Source organism: Lissotriton vulgaris, chromosome 1_1 (genome assembly GCF_964263255.1).
Source record: "Lissotriton vulgaris chromosome 1_1, aLisVul1.2, whole genome shotgun sequence".
In the NCBI taxonomy this organism is placed as follows: domain Eukaryota; kingdom Metazoa; phylum Chordata; class Amphibia; order Caudata; family Salamandridae; genus Lissotriton; species Lissotriton vulgaris.
Window position 1 is genome coordinate 849,762,703 of NC_141685.1, and position 20,283 is coordinate 849,782,985.

Sequence of the window (20,283 nt, forward strand, 5' to 3'; positions counted from 1 at the left end):
TTAAAAAAATTGACAATGGTTATGTTTTTCTCAGCTGACCAATTTCAGGGCAGGATTGTTACTTTAAGGGAAATTTAGTTTCTAAAGAAAGGATATGATATTTCTGTTATTAGGAGAGGACACCAATAACTTACCATAAACGTTTTATTCAGTGCATATAATAAATCACTTGTAAAACTGCCACTATGTTACACAATAGGCAAATATTAGTCCTACATTAGTGCTAGTTTTACCCTGCTCCCTACCCATGCAATATGACCCCCCTTTGATTACAGTTTGATAGAATTTCCTGTCTCATACCCATTAAACCTGATTAAAAGAATATAATTACCTTCAATCGGTCACCAGTGGTTTGCGCTGAAGAACAGCGTTCACTGCCAGCCAAGTCCACTAAATTTATCCGGCTTGTAATTCTATGATCGTGCTCCTCTTCTTCCACAAACTCAGTCTAAAGCATAAACATCAAATAAAGCGTGATGTAAAATTAGACAAGTGTAGAGCAATGATTCACTTTAGGCTGAAAAAAAAACTGACCTTATCTGTGACGGAAAGGTCAAGTGGGAAAACCAGTAAAGATTCATGGAAAATGTCTACAACTGCACTATACCGCTGAATGTCAATGGCTTAAACCCCATTGCAAAAAACCATCAAGTTGTGACAATGACTATTTTTCATGAGAAACTGGTGTCACGCTGCTTCCTTCCTCTAAAACAGGCGTAAAATGACTGGCACACCCAAATAATGTTAAAAAAAACCTTTCCAACACATAATTCCACTGATAAAACATGGAAAGCAATACCTTTGTTTGTGTCATCACAATTGTACAAACGGAATGGGATCGAGAGCTCTTGTCGTTCATACCAGTTGCAGCTGTTGCTCTCTGCTTATTTCCCAATTCCAGCCAACTCTTAAAAAAAATAAAAAAATAAAAGAAAGCAAACAGAATAATCAACTACGGTTCACATTTTCATACACCCACGTTTAAAAAGCAGTTCTTAAAGAATTCTTTAGACTGGCAATTTGAAGAAATATGTTCACATATTTAAATATGGAATTGCAACTTATATTGTTCAAATGACAGATTCTCTAATAAACAGAAACGTACTGGAGATGTAAATGTTAATCACTTTTATAGACGTTTCAAGGTTACTTAGGGCCTTATTAGGATGTTGGACCGACCGTCACGGATCCGTCCCACATTCAAGGTATCGGTCCAACCTCCAGATTACGAGGCCAGCGGTCGGGGCGATGCGTGGGTGGGAACGGTGCCCATCCAATAGGATCAAGGATCCTGTTGGGGCGTCGGTCAGAGGCCTAATCCCTACAATGGAGGCGGTAGGGATTAGGACGTCCCTTTCCGACAGCCTTTCCATAGAAGCCTTTCTAACATGGAATGGCCGTCTGAAAGTGACTTTGGGGGCCCCTAGAAGAGCCTCCGTCCACCTAGGCCCCTGCTGTGTGGCCTTGGGGGCACATGTGGTGCCCCTCCCCCTAAACATCTATGCACCATCTGGTCCCGCTAAGGGCTGCCATATTGGAGGTATACATGAGCAACAGCCTTGCAGCATCCGGCAGTGAGAGACTGGGGCTGCAGAACTGGCAAGGAGAAACGGTGAAGCCGCACATGTCAAGAGGGCTTGGTCAAAGGTTGAGAACTAAGGCAGGATCATACTTCGGAGGTGAGCTCAATGTAGAACTCAGCCAGTCGACTAAACCTGGATCGAATGTGGAGGTGTGCCACTCAGACCAGCTGGACAAAGGAGGCAGGGCGCAGAGGGTAAGGCCAACCAGCAATTAAAAAACATGTGGCTGAATGTACTTTAATTGAGAGCCAGCCTCACTCGGCGAGTTGTTCTACAGTAGGGTGTGGAGTGCAGGTGGGCCCTGCAGGTTCCAAACAAAGCACCTGCCATGAGCAGTATCCAGGGCATCCCGCATTTGCTAGTAAGACTGCAAAGCTGTAATGTAAGGATTTGAGACAGAGGAGGCAGGTGACAGGTGCACGAGGTGTACTCTTTCATAGTCACCAGGAGCTACACAAGAAGGCTACAATACATGAGAGAAGGAGTGTGAACATAGCAGCATAAATGAGAATGCATGTAATACAAGCACCAATTGATCTCAGACACAAAGTTGATGTAGGGAATCAGCACCTCCACATGCAACGTAAGCACAGCCGTGGTGCAGGCTGGTCTGCTCATGACCCCCGACGTAGCGGGGTACAATGGAGGGGAGTGGCAGGACTAGCTGCCAAGCACAAGACTGCCACCGTGGAACATACAGCACAACATGCCCTATCGATTTGGAGATTGTTGGCAGACTATTAGCAAGACATGATATAACCCAAACACACTAGTTGGTGGGCAGACAATATCAGACAATCTCACCAAGGAGCCAGTGCATTAGCAACAAATGCACGCCCAGAGCTTAGGAGTGTACAGCCTCAAGTACACAAGGCATGTGCTGAAGGGCGAAACGGGCAAATATAACGTAAAGCAAGCGAAGATAACATTTGAGACAGGAGACAGAGGCAGGCAAGTCACATCTAAAGACACTACTGAGAACACAACAACTAAAACACAACACACGGCAGATAAGGACCCAGATCTCCTGCTTTAAATTAAACACTACCTGGGAATAGATAAACTCCAAGACTGACACCCATTTAGAATGACTGGACCTTTTGAAGGAACAGGTAGATAAGTGGGATGACCGACACGGGCAGCTGGAATAATGGATGTCTGAAACACAGGACACTGCAAAAGAGCAAAATGAGAAGCCACTACAGATGGGGTAAGTACTGGAAGTAATCAGAACCAAGAACGTAGACCTCGAAGCAAGATCATGCCATAATAATTTGCGTATCCTAGGAATCCCTGACACAACGAACATGAAGAGATTTGAAGAATTTGTTGAAAGATTTTCATAAGCATTTTCATAGAACCTGCCTTAACCACTCTGTACTCTATCAAAAGGGCACACAGATAACTGGGGCCTCGCACACAACCAGGCGCATCTGCCCGTCCAATCATTGCGTGCCTCTTCTATTTTAAAAACCTATATTCAATACTGCGGCTCGCCATAAAACAACGTGGCCTTCAAAATAATAATATCCTTAACATTAATCCTGACTTCAGAGTTGCGTTGCAAGCGGCACTCAGGTAACTTTATCAGAAAAGAACACCCTGCAGAAGGCAGGATCCAGTTCAGCCTGTCATACCCCGCAAAGATCCATTTTCTCATGAATGGCAAACCACAAGTCATGTGCTCAGAGGAGAAAGCTGGATGCTCACCTAAACCCAGAATCTCAGATGAATGCTTTCAGCACGCTCAAAGCACTAAATCCTCACATTTCCCATTCCAATGACTAGTGTACATGTCAGCACGCTTAGTTAAACTAAGGCCGGATTACTAGTATAGGTGCTATTTATCGCACCTGCTAAACATCACGTCCAATGGTTATGTTAATTTATCGGCTGTGAAAAATAGCACCTATTTCAGAGGTTATGGGGAGTAATATGCGTATTTTGGTGTTTAACATTCAATAATTATTGGATGTGTTAAATAAAACCAAACTCATAATTCCGACCAGTGCATAAACAGAGGTTTGCTAACTGGTCAGAATTAACCAAGCTACTTGGTATCAGGCCCTAAGAGTAGCACAATCGAGACCCTTTCCTCTCCTACTTACAAGCCGGGTAAAAAGCGGCATATCCCAGGGGAAGCTCTTGGCCCTTCTAAGTTGTGGTTCCCAAACCAGTATACATGCATGAAACAGGCAAAAAAAAAAGCCAGCATGGGAGTATTTCTCTTGATTCCTCATTTGTTCTGCACCCATATAGTTCAATCAACAGGAGGGCCTGCAATCGACTTTGGCCACGTAAACAAAAAAAGTGAACTGGGGAGACAGACTATTTATAGTATCCGTATCTAGATTGTGGAACTCTCTCCCTCAATATATAAAAAACAGTCCTTCCTTAATGACTTTTCGGAAACAATTAAAAACATGGCTTTTTAATCAATAATAAATCAGCACCCCTCTTCAGCAAATGATTTGAGCAGCGCCGATACACCTCAGGGTATTTGCGTGCTATATAAGTTGTATAAAAAATAAATAAATAAATAAATTGGTGTCCGCCTTACTCTATGGTCTCCTCCTAAACCACCTCCATATGGAGTTCCCCTTCAAAAATTGACCAACAAACTACCCCCTGCTGGGGTAAACAGAATAAGTGGGCATAGGCAGGAAATCACCATTTTCCTGCAATGCTGCTGGGATACGAGTTTATGTTTTCATGGGTGGTGTAGGCTGCTTTCTCTGGCAAATTTGGGGACCCAGAGTTGACAGGGATTGGGTCAAACAGAGTTTGATTCATTTCCTTAGATATCAATGAGTAGGTCTAATCCCCCTTTTGATATTGATCATTGCCGTTGGGTGGAAATGTCCTCTCCATGGTAAAGACGTGTACCCCTGCCGTGAGTGCCCAACTGTATTTTTGTCCAGATCTCGAATGCTGATTTTGTTTCATAGGTAAACAAGGATCATGTGTGCCACCATGACATAGGCCTGTCTCACAGATTGCTGTCTGCTGGACCGGGAGGGGCTCCCAAAGAGCTACTCTCATGGTGATAGAAGGCTATCGCCTTCACCAGGAGTTAAGCAGCACAAAGAAAGTGGGGTCCGCATACAGTGTAGTGTTCAGTGTAGGAAACTGGCTCTATATATACTACACTAAAACGAGGTATAGTGTGTATAGAGTCCAGGTGACCCCAGAGGCAGGCAGAGGTTAAAGTTAGATAGAACCTTACTCTCCATTTGTGGTTGCGTAGTCTAGCAGTAAGGCAGTATCAGAGGACAGTGTTAAGCATTTGATGTACACACTCAGTCAGCAAATTAATTCAAACACTCAAGAACTGAACTCTAGGCCAATAATATGTGTATAAAAAATATACTGTTTTATTTTAAGAACCAAGCAAGCCCGGCACAAGTATGCATTAAATGCTTTTCAGTAATAAGTTGCTGATTTTAGAACAGTTTGAAAATGCAATAGAAATTGTACTTTGTTTGATTTACAGGGGATGCAGTAGGGTGCAACACTTTGCAAACACAGTACATTGAAATGAATAGGCTTTTTCAGTAAATTACAGGTAAGTTACTTTTTACATTACTTTTCTAACTCAGTGCTGGATACCTAGATTCAGCACTGGGACATTTCCTGCAACCAGGTGCGTAAATACGTTTTGGTGATTTGTGCGATTTTTTAAGAATATATTTAGTTTTCAAAACCCCACAATTAGAAACTTTTTGGAAGAAAAATTGTCAATGTTATCCTATGGAGGAAAAACAGGTTATCAGTTCACAGGTAAGTTATCGACTGTGGGAGTTAAGGTTCAGTGGTCCCACAGGGTCAGTGATGCTCTCTAGTAGCACCCTCAGCGGCACTAGGGCGGCCGGTTGCAGAGTGTCTAGGCCCAATGTTATCCAATAGGGAATAAGGGGCCGCCGGTTGGTGGCTGCTGGCTAGCAGGCCACTGGGTTGTGGGAGCAAAGCTCCTAGGGTTACTTTCAGGGCAAATGGGGAAACAAAGTAGCACAAAAAGGTGCACCCTCAGTGGCACTGGGGCGGCCGGGTGCAGAGTGCTGTTTCGACATTGGGCGCCCTGTTTTTGTCTATGGAGAACCTCCAGTTTGCAAAAGCACTGCAGGCAGGGAGAAAAAGGACTTTTGGGTGCGACCACCACTTGCAGAGGTAAGTTGGGAAGTTAAGGGTTGGTTAGGTACAGTTGGTTTGGGCACACAAGGTCGTGGGGTGTCGGGTGCAGGGGTGCCTTTTGGGGTCAGATCTTCTGAACAGCTCCTGGTCGCGGTTAGTGGAGCCTTCTGGATTTAGGCTGCAGGCGTCGGCAGGAGGATTGAGGCAGGTCAGGGGTCGCCGGATCTCGAGTCAGGATTGCCGGGGTGACCTCCTCGTGGTGTTTTTCCTCACGAGCTCAGGCCAGGTTCAGCGGGTGCAGAGTGGGCTGGAATCGCGGTTTCTGGCTGCTGCCAGAGGTTGCTGTTTGAACAAATCCAGTGTTCACGGGAGAAGCAGTCTTTTGAAGTGAAGGCAGGCAGGTCCTCCGGGGTTTCTGAGGTTGCTGGCTGCAGGACACACCGGCATTTCGCAGGAGCAGGTTCGAGGGGAGACAGGCCGGTAGGGCTGGGGCCAAGTCAGTGGGTGTCTTCCGCTTGTTAACTGGCTGCACGGCTGTTCGGTCCTTCTTCTCATCTTCTTGTTGTCAGGCTGGATCTGAGGAAGCAAGGTTCAGGGTGCCCCGGAAATACTAGATTTAGGGGTTTTCCAGGTAGGTAAAGAGCAGGGACCAATGTGTCACTTCCCTGGGGTGGGTACACCCCCTATTGTGCCACCCTCCAGTAGGAGGGGGGGTAGGAGCCTGTCCCTTGTTGGTTGGGTCCCCCCATCCTCAAGATGGCTGGGACTCAGAGTTGTGCTTCACCTTGCTTCCCCCTGCTGAAGGGTGGAGTTGGCAGAGGTAGACACCTCTTTCCCTCACTTGTTTTTCCCGCAGGCTCTCCCACCCAAAGTGGGGGAGGGGGGTAGAACCAGTGGGGACCAGTTGCTGGTCCCCACTGGTCAGATGTACCTACCAGGTTCGTCCTGGTCAAAAATTCTACCTTGTGACTTCAGTTCTTTAAGTGTTCAAAGTGATCTTAGTGTCCTCCCACATTAACACCAAAATCCAGTACGTGCACCCAGAACAACCTCAAAGACAAAAGTATGGTAGAACAGAGCTACGTTTTCAGCAACCAGACATAGGATACACAAGAAATGCTTTGGCATCCTGCCTTCGTGCTTTGAAGTGCACCTCAAAGATTATATATATAAACCCAGCTGATCTGTCAAACAGGCTGTGACACTGACTTGTCAAAAAGAGGCCAACTGTGCTTGGGGTCTGTGAAGCTGAGCTGAGCTCGTCATGAGCACACGAGAACCGTGGCTCATGACGAGCTGAGCTCGTCATGAGTGTCGGAGGGGTTAATTAGTACAAGTGATCCTGTAGGGAGGAGTGTAGTCCCCAGATAGTCAGACCTCGGGGGGCTAGGGAGCTCCAGACAGGTAAAGAAGGGTCTGGGCATGTTGGTAGTAAGAGAATTGGTAGATTTAATGCTGCACTTCCCAGCAAATAGCCACAAGGTGGGCGGTATATGCCAGGAGTGTGGTAGCCCTATTGGCTAGTGAGTCCTCTTCTCCCACAAGCTTATGCAAAGGATAAAACTGGCAACCATTCCATGAGAATTCAAAAAATTGCTAGGGCCTGTGGAGAACAGAAGGACTGTGCTCTCTGCACTCCGGGATCGCACAAAGAGAGCCTGTACCAGAGAGGACAGCACCTGTTGCACTAAGGGGTTTACCAAGGAACACTTTTCTGCAATTTGACCTGTCAGGAGCAACCCCAAAGCCTGGACCTGTCCTAGTTGTACCCAGGATGGAAGTGCGGTCTCCGAAGACTAGTTGACTTTTTTCCTGTACAGCGACAGGGTCATCACATAAAGCTACAAGACGTTACCTGCAACCCAAAGAAAAGGAAATGTCAACTGGCCAATGTCTCCTGGTTTTGCTCTGGACCCGGTTGATGGATCCTGTGAGAGCGAGTCCTGGCTGCTAAGTAATGTACATAAGGTCCTGGTGCACTAAAAAGATAGAGTATATTCATCCAGCCTAACCCTAAATGTTGAGACTTAAAGACTATTTCCAAGGATTTTTGCTGTGAGACCTGAGAGAAGACCAGGAACAACCTGTAAGCTGATCCACAGAAGTTGAATCACTGGTTGGATTAAACTTGCCAGTGGACCCAGCTGAGAGCAGCTTGACTCCAGAAAAAAGTCCCCTTTTGCAGGATTTCAGCAGATCCAATGCCAAGGAGAATGCTGTCGATGTCGAGCCTCTTGACAGATCCCCACAAGTAAAGCTCACAGTTGACAATGAAAATCTTCCAAGAATAAAGGCTAAGAGCTTGGATTTAGATTTCAGTGGACGGGTTACTCCGTCACAAAGATGATGGATATCCCATCTGCGGAAGTATAAATCCCATAGGATATTATGGGGATTTATATTTCAGCAGACGGCATATCCATCGCTGTTGTCACGAAGTAACCCATATGCCAAAATCTAAATCAAGCCTCAAGTTTGAAGGTAAAGATTTGATAGGTACGAACCTAGTCCCTGTATCCAGCCTTCATGCCGGAGCAGTCAACCTTAACTTTTGACTTTGACCCGGTATAGTGCGACCAGATACCCGGGGTTGACACTTCATCTAAAATCATAGTTTCTGTTCTTTACAATAGAATTTTATCGTTTTGGTATAATTGTAAAGATCAACATTCATACTATTGTTATAAATTGGAGTGGGATATTTATGGTGTTGTCTATCTTACTTGTTAACTATTTTGGTGTAGTTAAATGATTTACACATTTTCTTTCAAGATAAGCCGAACTGCTCTGTGCCAAGCTGCCAAGGTTTGAGATAAGGTTTAATTTATTGAGACCTAATTGTATCTCAAAATAAATTGTGGCAAGATTACTTGATGAGGGCCCATAACCCCATCAACTAATAACCCTGTTTCCTACAAGAACATTTCTAGCTTCGACGAAAATTGGCATTTTATAGCAAGGCTGCAGACTGAGAAAGCAGTGGCTTCTCTAGTATAAATTGACCTTGCAGGATGCTTTGGACAGTTGGCCTTCCCCTACCAAGTATGCCACAAATGCTATTCACTTCTCAGGATGGCAAACCTTTCAGTGAAGGATTAATTAGGAAGGTAAATTAAAAAAACCATAGCAAGGTGTCTGTTTTTATATTATTTATTTGCTATACATTTAAAATCGCCAAATTTCTTTTGACATCTACTGTAATAATTAGACCTATACTTTCCTTCAAATAAAGCCTTCTAAAAGGTTTAGTACTTCTGTGTTTTCTCTTGGGAGGAACAGTGAAGGGAACCCATTGAAAATCCTGTGAATGACAGGTGCTATTGTTATTTTCCAAATGCAATGCTATTTGTTCAATTCAATAGAGATTCGTGGGACACCACCAGTCAGTCCCCCCCCCCCCGAATCCACTCTTAATGGTAAGATGGTATACATGTGCTTGCCTTAAGATCCACAGAAATATACCAGGTGTGGTCAAGATTGACCCAATACTCAACTTTTCCCTTCTCTTACTTCATATGTCTTTATCTGGGAAGATTTTAAAGTATGAAACAGGGTGACTCAAAGATTTCAGAAACAGTCTGATCAAAGACCGCACTAGACGTGAAATTTGTCAGTAATGAGCAGCTAACGTGTGCATGACAATTTGTGATATAGCTCTGACAAGCAACAGAAGACGTCATACTTAAGATTGGGAGGACATGATGTAAACCCAATAGATAAGTTCTTTGGCTGGAGTAGTATTATGAAGTACACCAAAAGTTTATAACAAAGCCTTGCATGTCAAGAACATTTCTTCTCTATTAAACACTTATGCGGAGATTCTTTTTATTGATAATGTAAAATGTTATATACCTTCTGATTTCCCAAAAATGGAAGGTCTATCTTCGCCAAACACGTATAAGGTGTACGAAAGAAGGTGGGAGATTCATAAAGCTCGTAACAAAATATAAAAAAAGGTGTGCAGACATATAATCACTGCATCATTAAAACGATCTTTATTCTTAAAACCAACTTCCATCTCACTCACTAGAGATAGTAGAAGAGGTGAGGCCAGCAAACAGGTTTGATGCAAATGAGCAGGGAGGCAAAGTGAGTAGGGTTGGAAACATAAGTGGACAAGGTGGGCAGGAGAAAAAGCAAACCCACAGGTCGAGAGATGCAGGGAATACATTTTTGTAGTTGAATGAAGAGTATCGATAAAATGTGATTGTGTTTGAATAAGCGTGTAAGTGTCATGATATGATGGTGCACATGTTGGTGCATGCGTTGGCTTGATGGTGCACTTGTGTGTTGACAATAAGTGTAATAGGGTACTATGGTGTAGTTATGCAAATATCAATGGTGCCTGTGTGTGTGATATAGTGTGTGTTAGATACGGCTTGTGTGCGTTTGTATGGATGCAATGATATGTATATGATTGTGAGTGCTAGGACCAATTGTGTGTCAGCACACTGTATTAAGAAAATGGTTTAGGTCAAAGAACATTGATATTTCCCAAATTTGCGATTTCACAGATCTGCAAGTTTTCTCATGGGAGCTAGAAGACCATGGAGATTGCCTTTTATCATGGGCATGTAGACATACCCATGAGAGACACAAATACTTGTGGGACATCTGTAGTCTAGCAAGACCTTTTGTAACCATATTGGGTGCTGGCACTAGTATAAATGCTCCCAACCGAATCACTCTGTGCCATTCAGCGTGACTTGCATCATTACAAAGTAATGAGCATCTCATTTCAGAAGCGTATCCATAGCCACCACCTCCATGTCAAGTACCAAACAGTGATGTGTGTGTGTGTTGTTTAAAATCTCTGCCAATGTTCATCACATACCAGAAGATGATGTACCTCATGACCTTGGGTCAAGTGGTAATCTTGCTCAGGCTGTAGTGTAGGACCCTCAGGCGTGCAATAATTCCTGTTCCAAAATGATAGTGCATTCATTTGCATCGTATACATTTCCATGGCATGCTTTCAGTGCAAGTCACTAGGCAGTGTTACCCAGTAATGGAGGCACGCTTTTACCTGAAGACTTGACGTGGTGGATGCAATGACTCAGCTTCTCAGGCCTATACCACGCTCTTTTTACTGAAGAATCATCCCTTTGCCTTATTTTATCACTACACCAAAAAAAATAAAAGTACAACTGAGCTGTGATGCACCTGCAAAAGACCAACCTACTTCCCCTAAGAGAACTTGAAACCAAAGGTTGTGAAAAAGACACTACATACATGGCTGGCTGATTATCTGAAAGAGAAATGCATAAAGGCTGCCTGCTAGGGACATTTGGCAACAGTGAGGTTTGGGAGGCACCGAGGAACTTATGGTCAAATAAGGTGTGGGAGAACATTGCTTGCTCAGCTTTGTACTATTCTTGATCAGTGATGCAGATCTTCCAATAGGGCATTAAATAATATGCTTCAAAAATAGGATATTAGACTCAAGAACAAGGCATCCATTCTTTATAACAAAAGACTATATACAATTGTTTATGGAGACATATTCGTGAAACGTGGTGCATTTGAAAAATAATCAGGTTTTTAAAAATTTGTTTTAGGAATTTCTTGAAATTCAAAATAAACAGCATTTCCATGTGATATCAGATTTAATTTTGTTTCCTTCATTATATATTTATTACGCATTTGTAACCAAATATGTATCACTTAATCTCTGAATTACAAACGAACACCTTTTCACTATGTCTAGCCTGCTGTGCTCATTAAAATAACCTTTTCTGCTGTATCACTTTCAATAAATGTAACAGACTTATGCCAAGCCTGAGATTCCCTGAACTTTGTAAAGCAAGTAATTGAATACTGTGTTTGAAATTGTTCCAAAAATATAATTTATACAGATTACAAACTAATCCAAGCCGCGACTTGTAACATTTACAAGCAAGAAAAAGACTGGAGTTTGAGTGCTTAGTATATTAACAAGCATTGGAAATGCAATAGGTCTCGCAGTAGGAAAGTTAGAGTTATAGGTGTTATTTATTTTTTTGTTTTTTATTTATGTGTTGTTTTTTCTAAATAGCTAAATTAATAGCTTTCTTCTTTACAAAGCCAATAGTTATAATTTTTGTAAATGTGACACCTCTAGCATTTGTCAAGCAACATGTTTTGTATTAACGGGACTTATATGTGACTTATATGTATTGATATAAAAAAAATCAATGGCTTTAAAAAACAATTAATAATTAATACGTAAATAAAATGGATTTTATTTTATATTGCCAATAGCTTAAAGTTTATTAAATATATTTAGTGAAGATGCTGTGGTTGCGCTGAGTGAGGGTGAGTGAGGGTGAGGGTGAGTGAGGGTGAGGGTGAGTGAGGGGTTGAGGGTGAGTGAGGGGTTGAGGGTGAGTGAGGGTGAGTGAGGGTGAGTGAGGGTGAGTGAGGGTGAGTGAGGGTGAGGGGTTGAGGGTGAGTGAGGGTGAGGGTGAGGGTGAGGGGGTGAGGGGTTGAGGGTGAGTGAGGGTGAGGGTGAGGGGTTGAGGGTGAGTGAGGGTGAGGTGTTGAGGGTGAGTGAGGGTGAGGGTGAGTGAGGGTGAGGGTGAGGCGTTGAGGGTGAGTGAGGGTGAGGGGTTGAGGGTGAGTGAGGGTGAGTGAGGGGTTGAGGGTGAAGGGTTGAGAGTGAGTGAGGGTGAGGGTGAGGGGTTGAGGGTGAGTGAGGGTGAGGGGTTGAGGGTGAGTGAGGGTGAGTGTGGGTGAGGGTGAGTGAGGGTGAGGGTGAGGGTGAGTGAGGGTGAGGGGTTGAGGGTGAGTGAGGGTGAGGGTGAGCAAGTAAACAAGTAAAATAAGCTAATTCAACATTTGTTGTGGACTTCTACGAAAGGATATTTATTCGACGGGTTGAACCATAGATCGTGGAAACTGGATAACAGTTACAAGCATTTGGTGTGCCTTGGTGTTTTTTGGTTGACTTAACTAGTATATAGGGGAAGTTTGTGAACTTCTGGAGCCTGCACTAACATGGATGAACTTGCTCAAACATTGGCGGTAACATAGTGTGCAGGAACTACGAGGCTGGCTGTGCAGTTTCATATTTTTTTTTTCTGGAACCTTCTTTTGTACTTGTATTGTTGCACGTGTAAGAGTTTCAGCCTGAAAACTATTTCTGGGCCTCCAGCAGCTCTTTCTGTGCCATGCGTTTTGATATATCCCAGCGCACGAGGCGGGGCCGGCTAATGATTTTCACAAAGGATGACACCCAGTCCATAGTGGTGAAGGCAACCTTTGATGTGCGCCCTCACATCCTAACAAATGTTGCAGTGTTTACTGGCAGACGCTGGATGCTTCGAGGACGGGCCTAATGTGCAATTATTGTCGCCCTCCCAGCTTGACCTCTGTTGAAGTGTTTTATAAACAGCTGGGAGAATAAATGGAAACAGTTATTGCAGCAGGGGCAGGCCTATTTGCTTTCCTTCAGCGGAAAGCTATCATTCATAAGGGGATGATTATGCTGGCTTGTGTTCTGGGTAGCTGGCTGGTTTACTTTACCATGGCAAGGCAGAATAACTGAGGAATTGTGTCATGGGAGCCAAGTGAGAGATTGGAGAGGTAGGAAATCCAATTGCCTAGTTTTACAGACATTTGTCTTGCGCATATACTCTGTCAAATGTTTGGTGCAAAAGCAACCGAAGTCCTTGCTATTGTGCAGCAAGGAAAACAATTGAGACATTCGTGCGACAAAGACCTACTCAGTAGCTTTGCTTTCACAACAATAAAAAAAAGTCATGATATAGCGCCAAATACCATCTTCCGCAGTTCTCCGGCGCCGTAAGTAGCTGATGTTATGATTACTCAGTTTAAAGTTATCATTTTGCCCACGTCAGGAGGAGAGGGGACTCGGCGCACCGATCCAAAATGGAGGGCATTGCTGTGGGGAGGGGGGGAGGAGAAATGCGACGCGACATGGCAGGCAGGGGAGGGGGCGGAGCGGGGGTGTGGGAGAAGTGCGGGAACAGACGGCGAGGGGAGGAGAGTAGGAGGAGGAGAGTAGGGGAGCTGTGGGGAGGGGGGAGGAGAAATGCGACGCGACATGGCAGGCAGGGGAGGGGGCGGAGCGGGGGTGTGGGAGGAGTGCGGGAACAGACGGCGAGGGGAGGAGAGTAGGAGGAGGAGAGATGGGGAGCTGTGGGGAGGGGGGAGGAGAAATGCGACGCGACATGGCAGGCAGGGGAGGGGGCGGAGCGGGGGTGTGGGAGGAGTGCGGGAACAGACGGCGAGGGGAGGAGAGTAGGAGGAGGAGAGTAGGGGAGGCATGGCCTAGTGGCCGTGCAATCAAGAAGTGAGGGGGCGGGAGAGTAGGCAAGGCAGGCGGCTGGGGGCATGTGCACGCGCTTTTAAGCTCAATGCGCATGCGCATTGAGCTTAAAAGTCACGGGCACTGCAAGGAATCGCCACGATTCCTTGCAAGTTGGACAAAGAGTGGATAAGCCCCCATAGTCTCGCTTGCTCGATGCGCATGCGCATCGACAGGCGAGACCTAAAAATGGGAAAAAGATGGGGATGGGCAAGTTCCTGGGAAGGGCTTTGGGCTCTTGCTTTAAAAAAAAAAGCCAGACCTAAAATGTAAAACCATCATCACCATAATGTGTTCATTAATAAACAAGGTAAGGTTGAAGCACATTTACATTAATTAATCATTATTTGAAGATATTAACATTAAAGCTGTTTTTCACATTCACCTCAACATACTTAGATGTGTTTGCAAGTGTGTTTACTAAATGTTTGGAATCCACCTCTAATGACTAATCAAAACAGTTATCAGGTTATCTTGAGATTACAAACAACATGCACCTTTCAGGTATTCTTTTGTTTAAAAAAAAAAAGACCCTGGTTTCCTGGAATTCTTAAGCACCACCATCAAATATAATAAAGTGTAACTGTCTGTTAAAGATTGTCTTAGAGATGTTCAAGCAAAGGAACTTAAGGGACAAAAAAAATGAAGACTTTGGCAACAATATAATACAATAAATAAAAGTGGCATAAAAAAAAAGAATATTTTAAACAAAATAAAATCTTTCCATCCAGAAGTTACATATTTTAGTTGGAAAAAGTTAATGGTTTACCTGAATATCTGAATACGACGTAACCACATTACTGTAAAAATAAAAGAGAAATAAATCACGTTTTGAGTCCAATTTTCCTTAAAACAAATATCTAACACTTCCCTAGTCAAGTTATCAAGTGTTGCTCAGAAAAGTGAGAAACGGGACCGCTGCATGCAGCTATGGTGTTCTTTCTGTAAAAAAACAAGGAATAAAACCAGGTCAGAGACTGTTCATCACCATTCTACTGTACCAAGAAGCAGATCTCTGTGGGTTCACCAGACATGCTCCAGGCCCATGGCAAAAGTGTCCCTTCAATTGGTTATCCGTAGTGGTATCAGGCAACTTTAAACCCGATACAAACTATGTGGGGCACCCTGCACACCAACTAAAGTCACTTAGAAATGGGTTACATGGTAAAAGCGAAAATTAACTTTTTGTGCAACTAATTTTGGGTGAACTGCATCTGTGCCTTAACGATGCTGATTCTCTGCAGCAGGGGCTTAGACTCTAGGAATTTTCTATAGCGGGGAAAGGGTACACAGGGGGGTGCAGTGCCACACTAAAGAGTGCCACCATTATTGTAATCTATTAGCTGAGATCCTAACTTGGCTATGTAGTGTCATTTCGCTGTGAAATTAAAGTATTTTCTTTTAACAAAAACGATGAGCATTATGCTGTACAATATGCAGGGCCACTGGAATTATACAGGAGAACCAAATTATGTGGCAAGAAAAGGCAAATTATGTGGCATAATTTCTAAAAGGTTTACTCCATTATTTTGAAATTTTTACACATGGTTACACTGTCTGGGCAAAGGATGCACCTCATTAGTACCAGTTTAACACTAAACCATACTAATAAGCAACAGAAAGGTGGCTAGTCAACCTCTGAAAAAGGTCTTCGACAGCGAGGCAAAACGGGTCATTGCGTTTTAGTAACTTTTGAATCATTTGAGCTAGAAACAATTTTTGGGGGTTTAAAATCTGCAGATTATGCAGATGACTGAATATGCGGCAAATCCATAATTAGGAGAAAAATGCCACGGCGGCACAACTCTATAATTCCAGTGCCCCTGATACTAGGTTATGGTATGTGTTGGTTAGTTGTTGAGTCGGAGCTCTTCTTCCCCACATCACCTCTCGGAAAAGCCTTTGACCCTTCACCCTCAATAACCCGACAACCAACCGTGGAAAGGGTGTAATCTTCACAGCTTCCAATGCAGGAATAGAAGAATGGATCCCAGGACATCAGTGGCAAAAACCTGAACTGACATCTGGGGATCGGCAGACTCCGCCTGCCTCCCCAGATCACACCCACTTAGGTGAAGTGTTAGAGTAAACAGTTACCTATAAAAAGGTATTGTCAAGAATCAAGACCACGTCTTTGTGAAAGTTAATAGACATTCAGAGCTGCATACGTTCTCAGGTTTATTGTGTTTGTCAAGGTCTCTCAAATACTCTCCCTAAGTTTAATTTTTCCCATGTAATAGGACAACCCACCCCATCAATAGGCAGCCATGTGACTGAGCATTTTAAGAAAGAACATCTAAATAGGGCAGGCTTAACTCAAGGACTCAAACTAAGGTTCCCTAAAGGTGCTTAATTACACACCACTTTAATACATTAATGGTATATTATTTTATCTTGGTTGGTTTTAGAGTGCTTAACGCAACCCCAAGGTTGCCTCAAAGCATGAGAGGCAAAAGAAAAAGAATTATCAGGGACAGGCAAGGAGGGAGGACGTCTGCATACCAATTTCAAGTTTAGACATATCCTTGATGATGGGAAATCCCATGGGTCCAGCCTGGGACATATAGCAATAATCAAATCAATAAATATATCAATCAGAGTACTTGTAAAGCGCGCTACTTACCCGTGAGGGTCTCAAGGCGCTGTGGGGAGGAGGGTGCCGCTACTGCTCGAAGAGCCAGGTATCGAGGAGTCTTCTGAAGGCGAGTAGGTCTTGGGTCTGCCGTAGGTGAGTAGGGAGGGTGTTCCAGGTTTTGGTGGCGAGGTAGGAGAGAGAGCTTCCGCCGGAGGTTGTTCGTTGGATGCGGGGGACAGCGGCGAGGGCCAGGATGGCGGAGCTGGCGGGTGGGGGTGTACAAGTAGAGTCTGTTGTTCAGGTAGGCTGGTCCGGCGTTGTGGAGTGCTTTGAGTGCGTGGGTGGGGAGCTTGAAGGTGATCCTCTTGTCGACGGGGAGCCAGTGTTGGGCTCTAAGGTGGGGGGTGATGTGGCTGAGGCGGGGGACGTTGACGATCAGTCGGGCGGAGGCGTTTTGGATGCGTTGTAGTCGTCGTAGGTGTTTGGCTGGGATTCCTGCATAGAGTGCGTTGCCGTAGTCCAGTCTGCTGCTGACGAGGGCCTGTGTCACCGTTCTTCTGGTTTCGGTCGGGATCCACTTGTAGATCCTGCAGAGCATGCGGAGGGTGTTGTAGCAGGAGGAGGAGACGGTGTTGACCTGTTCAGACATGGAGAGGGAGGAGTTGAGGATGAATCCTAGGTTGCGTGCACGGTCGGTGGGTGTTGTTGCTGTTCCCAGTGTGGTCAGCCACCAGGAGTTGTCCCAGGCTGAGGGGGTGGGTCCGAGGATGAGTACCTCCGTTTTGTCCGAGTTTAGCTTCAGACGGCTGTTCCTCATCCAGTTGGCGACAGCCTTCAAACCCTCGTGGAGGTTGGTTTTGGCAGTGTGCGGGTCCTTGGTGAGGGAGAGGATGAGCTGGGTGTCGTCGGCGTAGGAGATGATGTTGAGGTCATGTTGGTGGGCCACTTGGGTGAGGGGGGGCCATGTAGATGTTGAACAGTGTCGGGCTGAGGGATGAGCCCTGGGGAACGCCGCAGATGATGTCGGTGGCTTTGGATCGGAAGGGCGGGAGGCGGATGCTCTCAGTTCTGCCGGACAGGAAGGACGTCGTCCAGTCAAGGGCCTTCTCTTGGATTCCGGCTTCTAGGAGGCATATCTTTAGAGTGCGATGGCAGACCGTGTCGTAGGCGGCTGACAGATCCAGGAGGATGAGGGCTGATGTTTCCCCGTTGTCAAGTTGGCGCCTGATGTCGTCTGTGGCGGCGATGAGGGCTGTCTCGGTGCTGTGGTTTCGTCTGAACCCGGACTGGGACGGGTCCAAGATGTTGTTGTCTTCCAGGTGGCGGGCCAGTTGCATGTTGACGATTTTCTCGATGACTTTCGCCGGGAACGGGGGCAGGGAGATGGGCCGGAAGTTCTTGAGGTCCTTGGGGTCCGCCTTGGGCTTCTTGAGGCGCACGTTGATTTCGGCGTGCTTCCAGCTTTCCGGGAATGTCGCTGTTTCGAAGGAGATGTTGATGACCTTCCGTAGTTGGGGTGCAATGGCTGTGTCTGCTTTGTTGACTACGTGGTGTGGGCACGGGTCTGACGGAGATCCTGAGTGGATGGAGTTCATGACCTTGTGTGTCTCATTGACATTGACCTGTAGGTCAGGCGATTGGCGCTGGTGGTGTTCACTGGGGAGGTGGGGTCTGGCGTAGTCGGGCGGTCGTGGTGTTGAAGCGGTCATGGATGTCAGCGATCTTGCGGTGGAAGAAGATAGCTAGTGAGTCGCACAGTTCTTGTGAGGGCGGTAGGACGTTGGCGCTGGGGTTGTAGAGTTCCTTTACCATGCTGAAGAGCTCTTTGCTGTCTTATGCGTTGTTCAACAAGCATTGGCAAACCCAAAACGTCTCTTCTAGATTGCAGTGAAGTAAATTGGGGTAGGTTGGAGTGGGGTAGATTGGAGTAGGGTAGATTGGAGTGGGGTAGATTGGAGTGGGGTAGATTGGAGTGGGGTAGATTGGAGTGGGGTAGAGTGGAGTGGGGTAGAGTGGAGTAGGGTAGAGTGGGCAGAGTGGGGTAGAGTGGGCAGAGTGGGGTAGAGTGGGCAGAGTGGGCAGAGTGGGGTAGAGTGGGCAGAGTGGGGTAGAGTGGGGTAGAGTGGGGTAGAGTGGGGCAGAGTGTGGTGGAGTAGATTGGAATGGGGTAGATTGAGGGTATTTGGGACTGGGGCAGATGGGAGTAATGTGGAGTAGAGTGGGGTTGATTGGGGTAGACTGAGGTGGGGTATATTGGTGTAGGGTGGGGTAGGTTGGAGTGGGATAGAGTGAGGTAGATAGGGGTTTATTGGTGTGGGGTAGATTGGGGATAGATTGGAGTGGTGTGGGGTAGACTGAAGTGGGATAGATTAGAGAGCAGTAGATTGGGTTAGACTGGATTGGGGGAGACTGGAGTGTAGTGTAGTTCCTATATACCCAATAGGCTCTGCGCATTGGAATAACATAAACAGCAGTGTAGACGTAGGACTGAGGTCATCTAGGTCTCTACTGACTATGTTAAACTTAATTAGTTTTGCCAGCTAGCTCAGAGGTCACTAGAAACTCTCTTGAATGAATAGGGAGGGGTTAACTTCCCTGATTTAGACAAGAAGGGATTAGCTTCTGACAACCATATAACATGACAAGTTTGCCCCCCCAGAATAGGGAGTATATATCTAGAGTCGTGTGAAAACAATAGACAGCTATTTCACTCAGTCAATTGTGCATGCTTAATTTCACCAGGGTGCAAAGAAATAGAGAGACAGGCGTTTTCAATAAAAGGTGTTATTTTATTGAGCAGTCTTCTTTCTCATGCAAGAGAAATGAATTGCCACAATTGCAATACTTATCATGAAGTAAAGTGCGTACAGTAAAAGGAGAATAATGAAATAATACTGCAAAAGCATGGATATGGTTTCTTAGCCATATGATACTTTAAAACGGATAAAATATTTACATACATAAAAACATTGACTAACGAACTCAACTGGTGCTTCCAAGATACCCCTACCCCGGTGCACCTGACCTAAGCCTAATATGTGGGTAGGAGTAAGTAAGTTGCAGTTTTAAGTTAAGTTGGGTTTTTGCCAAGAATCTGAATCAAGAATTCTCTCTAAGGTTTGAATAAGCTCCGTACCTTGGTTATAGAATGAAGGAGGTCTTGTATCTCGTTTCTCAGGACTCGATCTCACAATAACCCACAAGGGTGACTGGAAACACCGGAGCTGGATTTCTCGGCGTGAGAAAAGGGGAGGGACGGCTTCCTTCAGCTCTCGCATCAGCTGGGCTTCGGATAAGTAGATAGCCGCTCTGCTCTGCTCCACACCACCGTGTGTTGCTAAGGCAAGTGTTGGTTTATTTATACCTGGAAGGTTCCGTGTTTGGACATAAGACATCAATAAAAGATGTCACTAAGAACTGACTGTTCCTTTAGTGCTTGCAGGAGTTCTATGACAAATCAAAACAAAGACATGGGGAATTCCCATGTTGCTGGATGTTTGGTGTGTCGAAAGAACTCGTTGTGCTCTCTAGGAATCTAAGGAAGTAGCCTTGCCGTATTTGGGCTGCCTGGGCTATGACTAAATATGGGTAAGATTCTTATGCCTTCATAAGGACATGATTTATCATAACCACATAAGGGCATGAATCAGGAATATTTAATTAGGGTCCTAGATACATTCACAACA

General features: G+C 45.1%; 1 protein-coding gene across 1 annotated transcript in view; it reads right to left on the minus strand.

Moving 5' to 3' along the window:
* Positions 1–20,283, minus strand: part of KIF14 (kinesin family member 14) — a 625,766-nt gene that overhangs the window by 481,373 nt on the left and 124,110 nt on the right. The window contains exons 7-9 of the mRNA XM_086957758.1: positions 14,792–14,822; positions 800–907; positions 332–448 (exon numbers count right to left, since the gene is read on the minus strand). Coding sequence (XP_086813884.1) covers positions 332–448; positions 800–907; positions 14,792–14,822 — 256 coding nt within the window. The remainder of the gene's footprint in view (positions 1–331; positions 449–799; positions 908–14,791; positions 14,823–20,283) is intronic.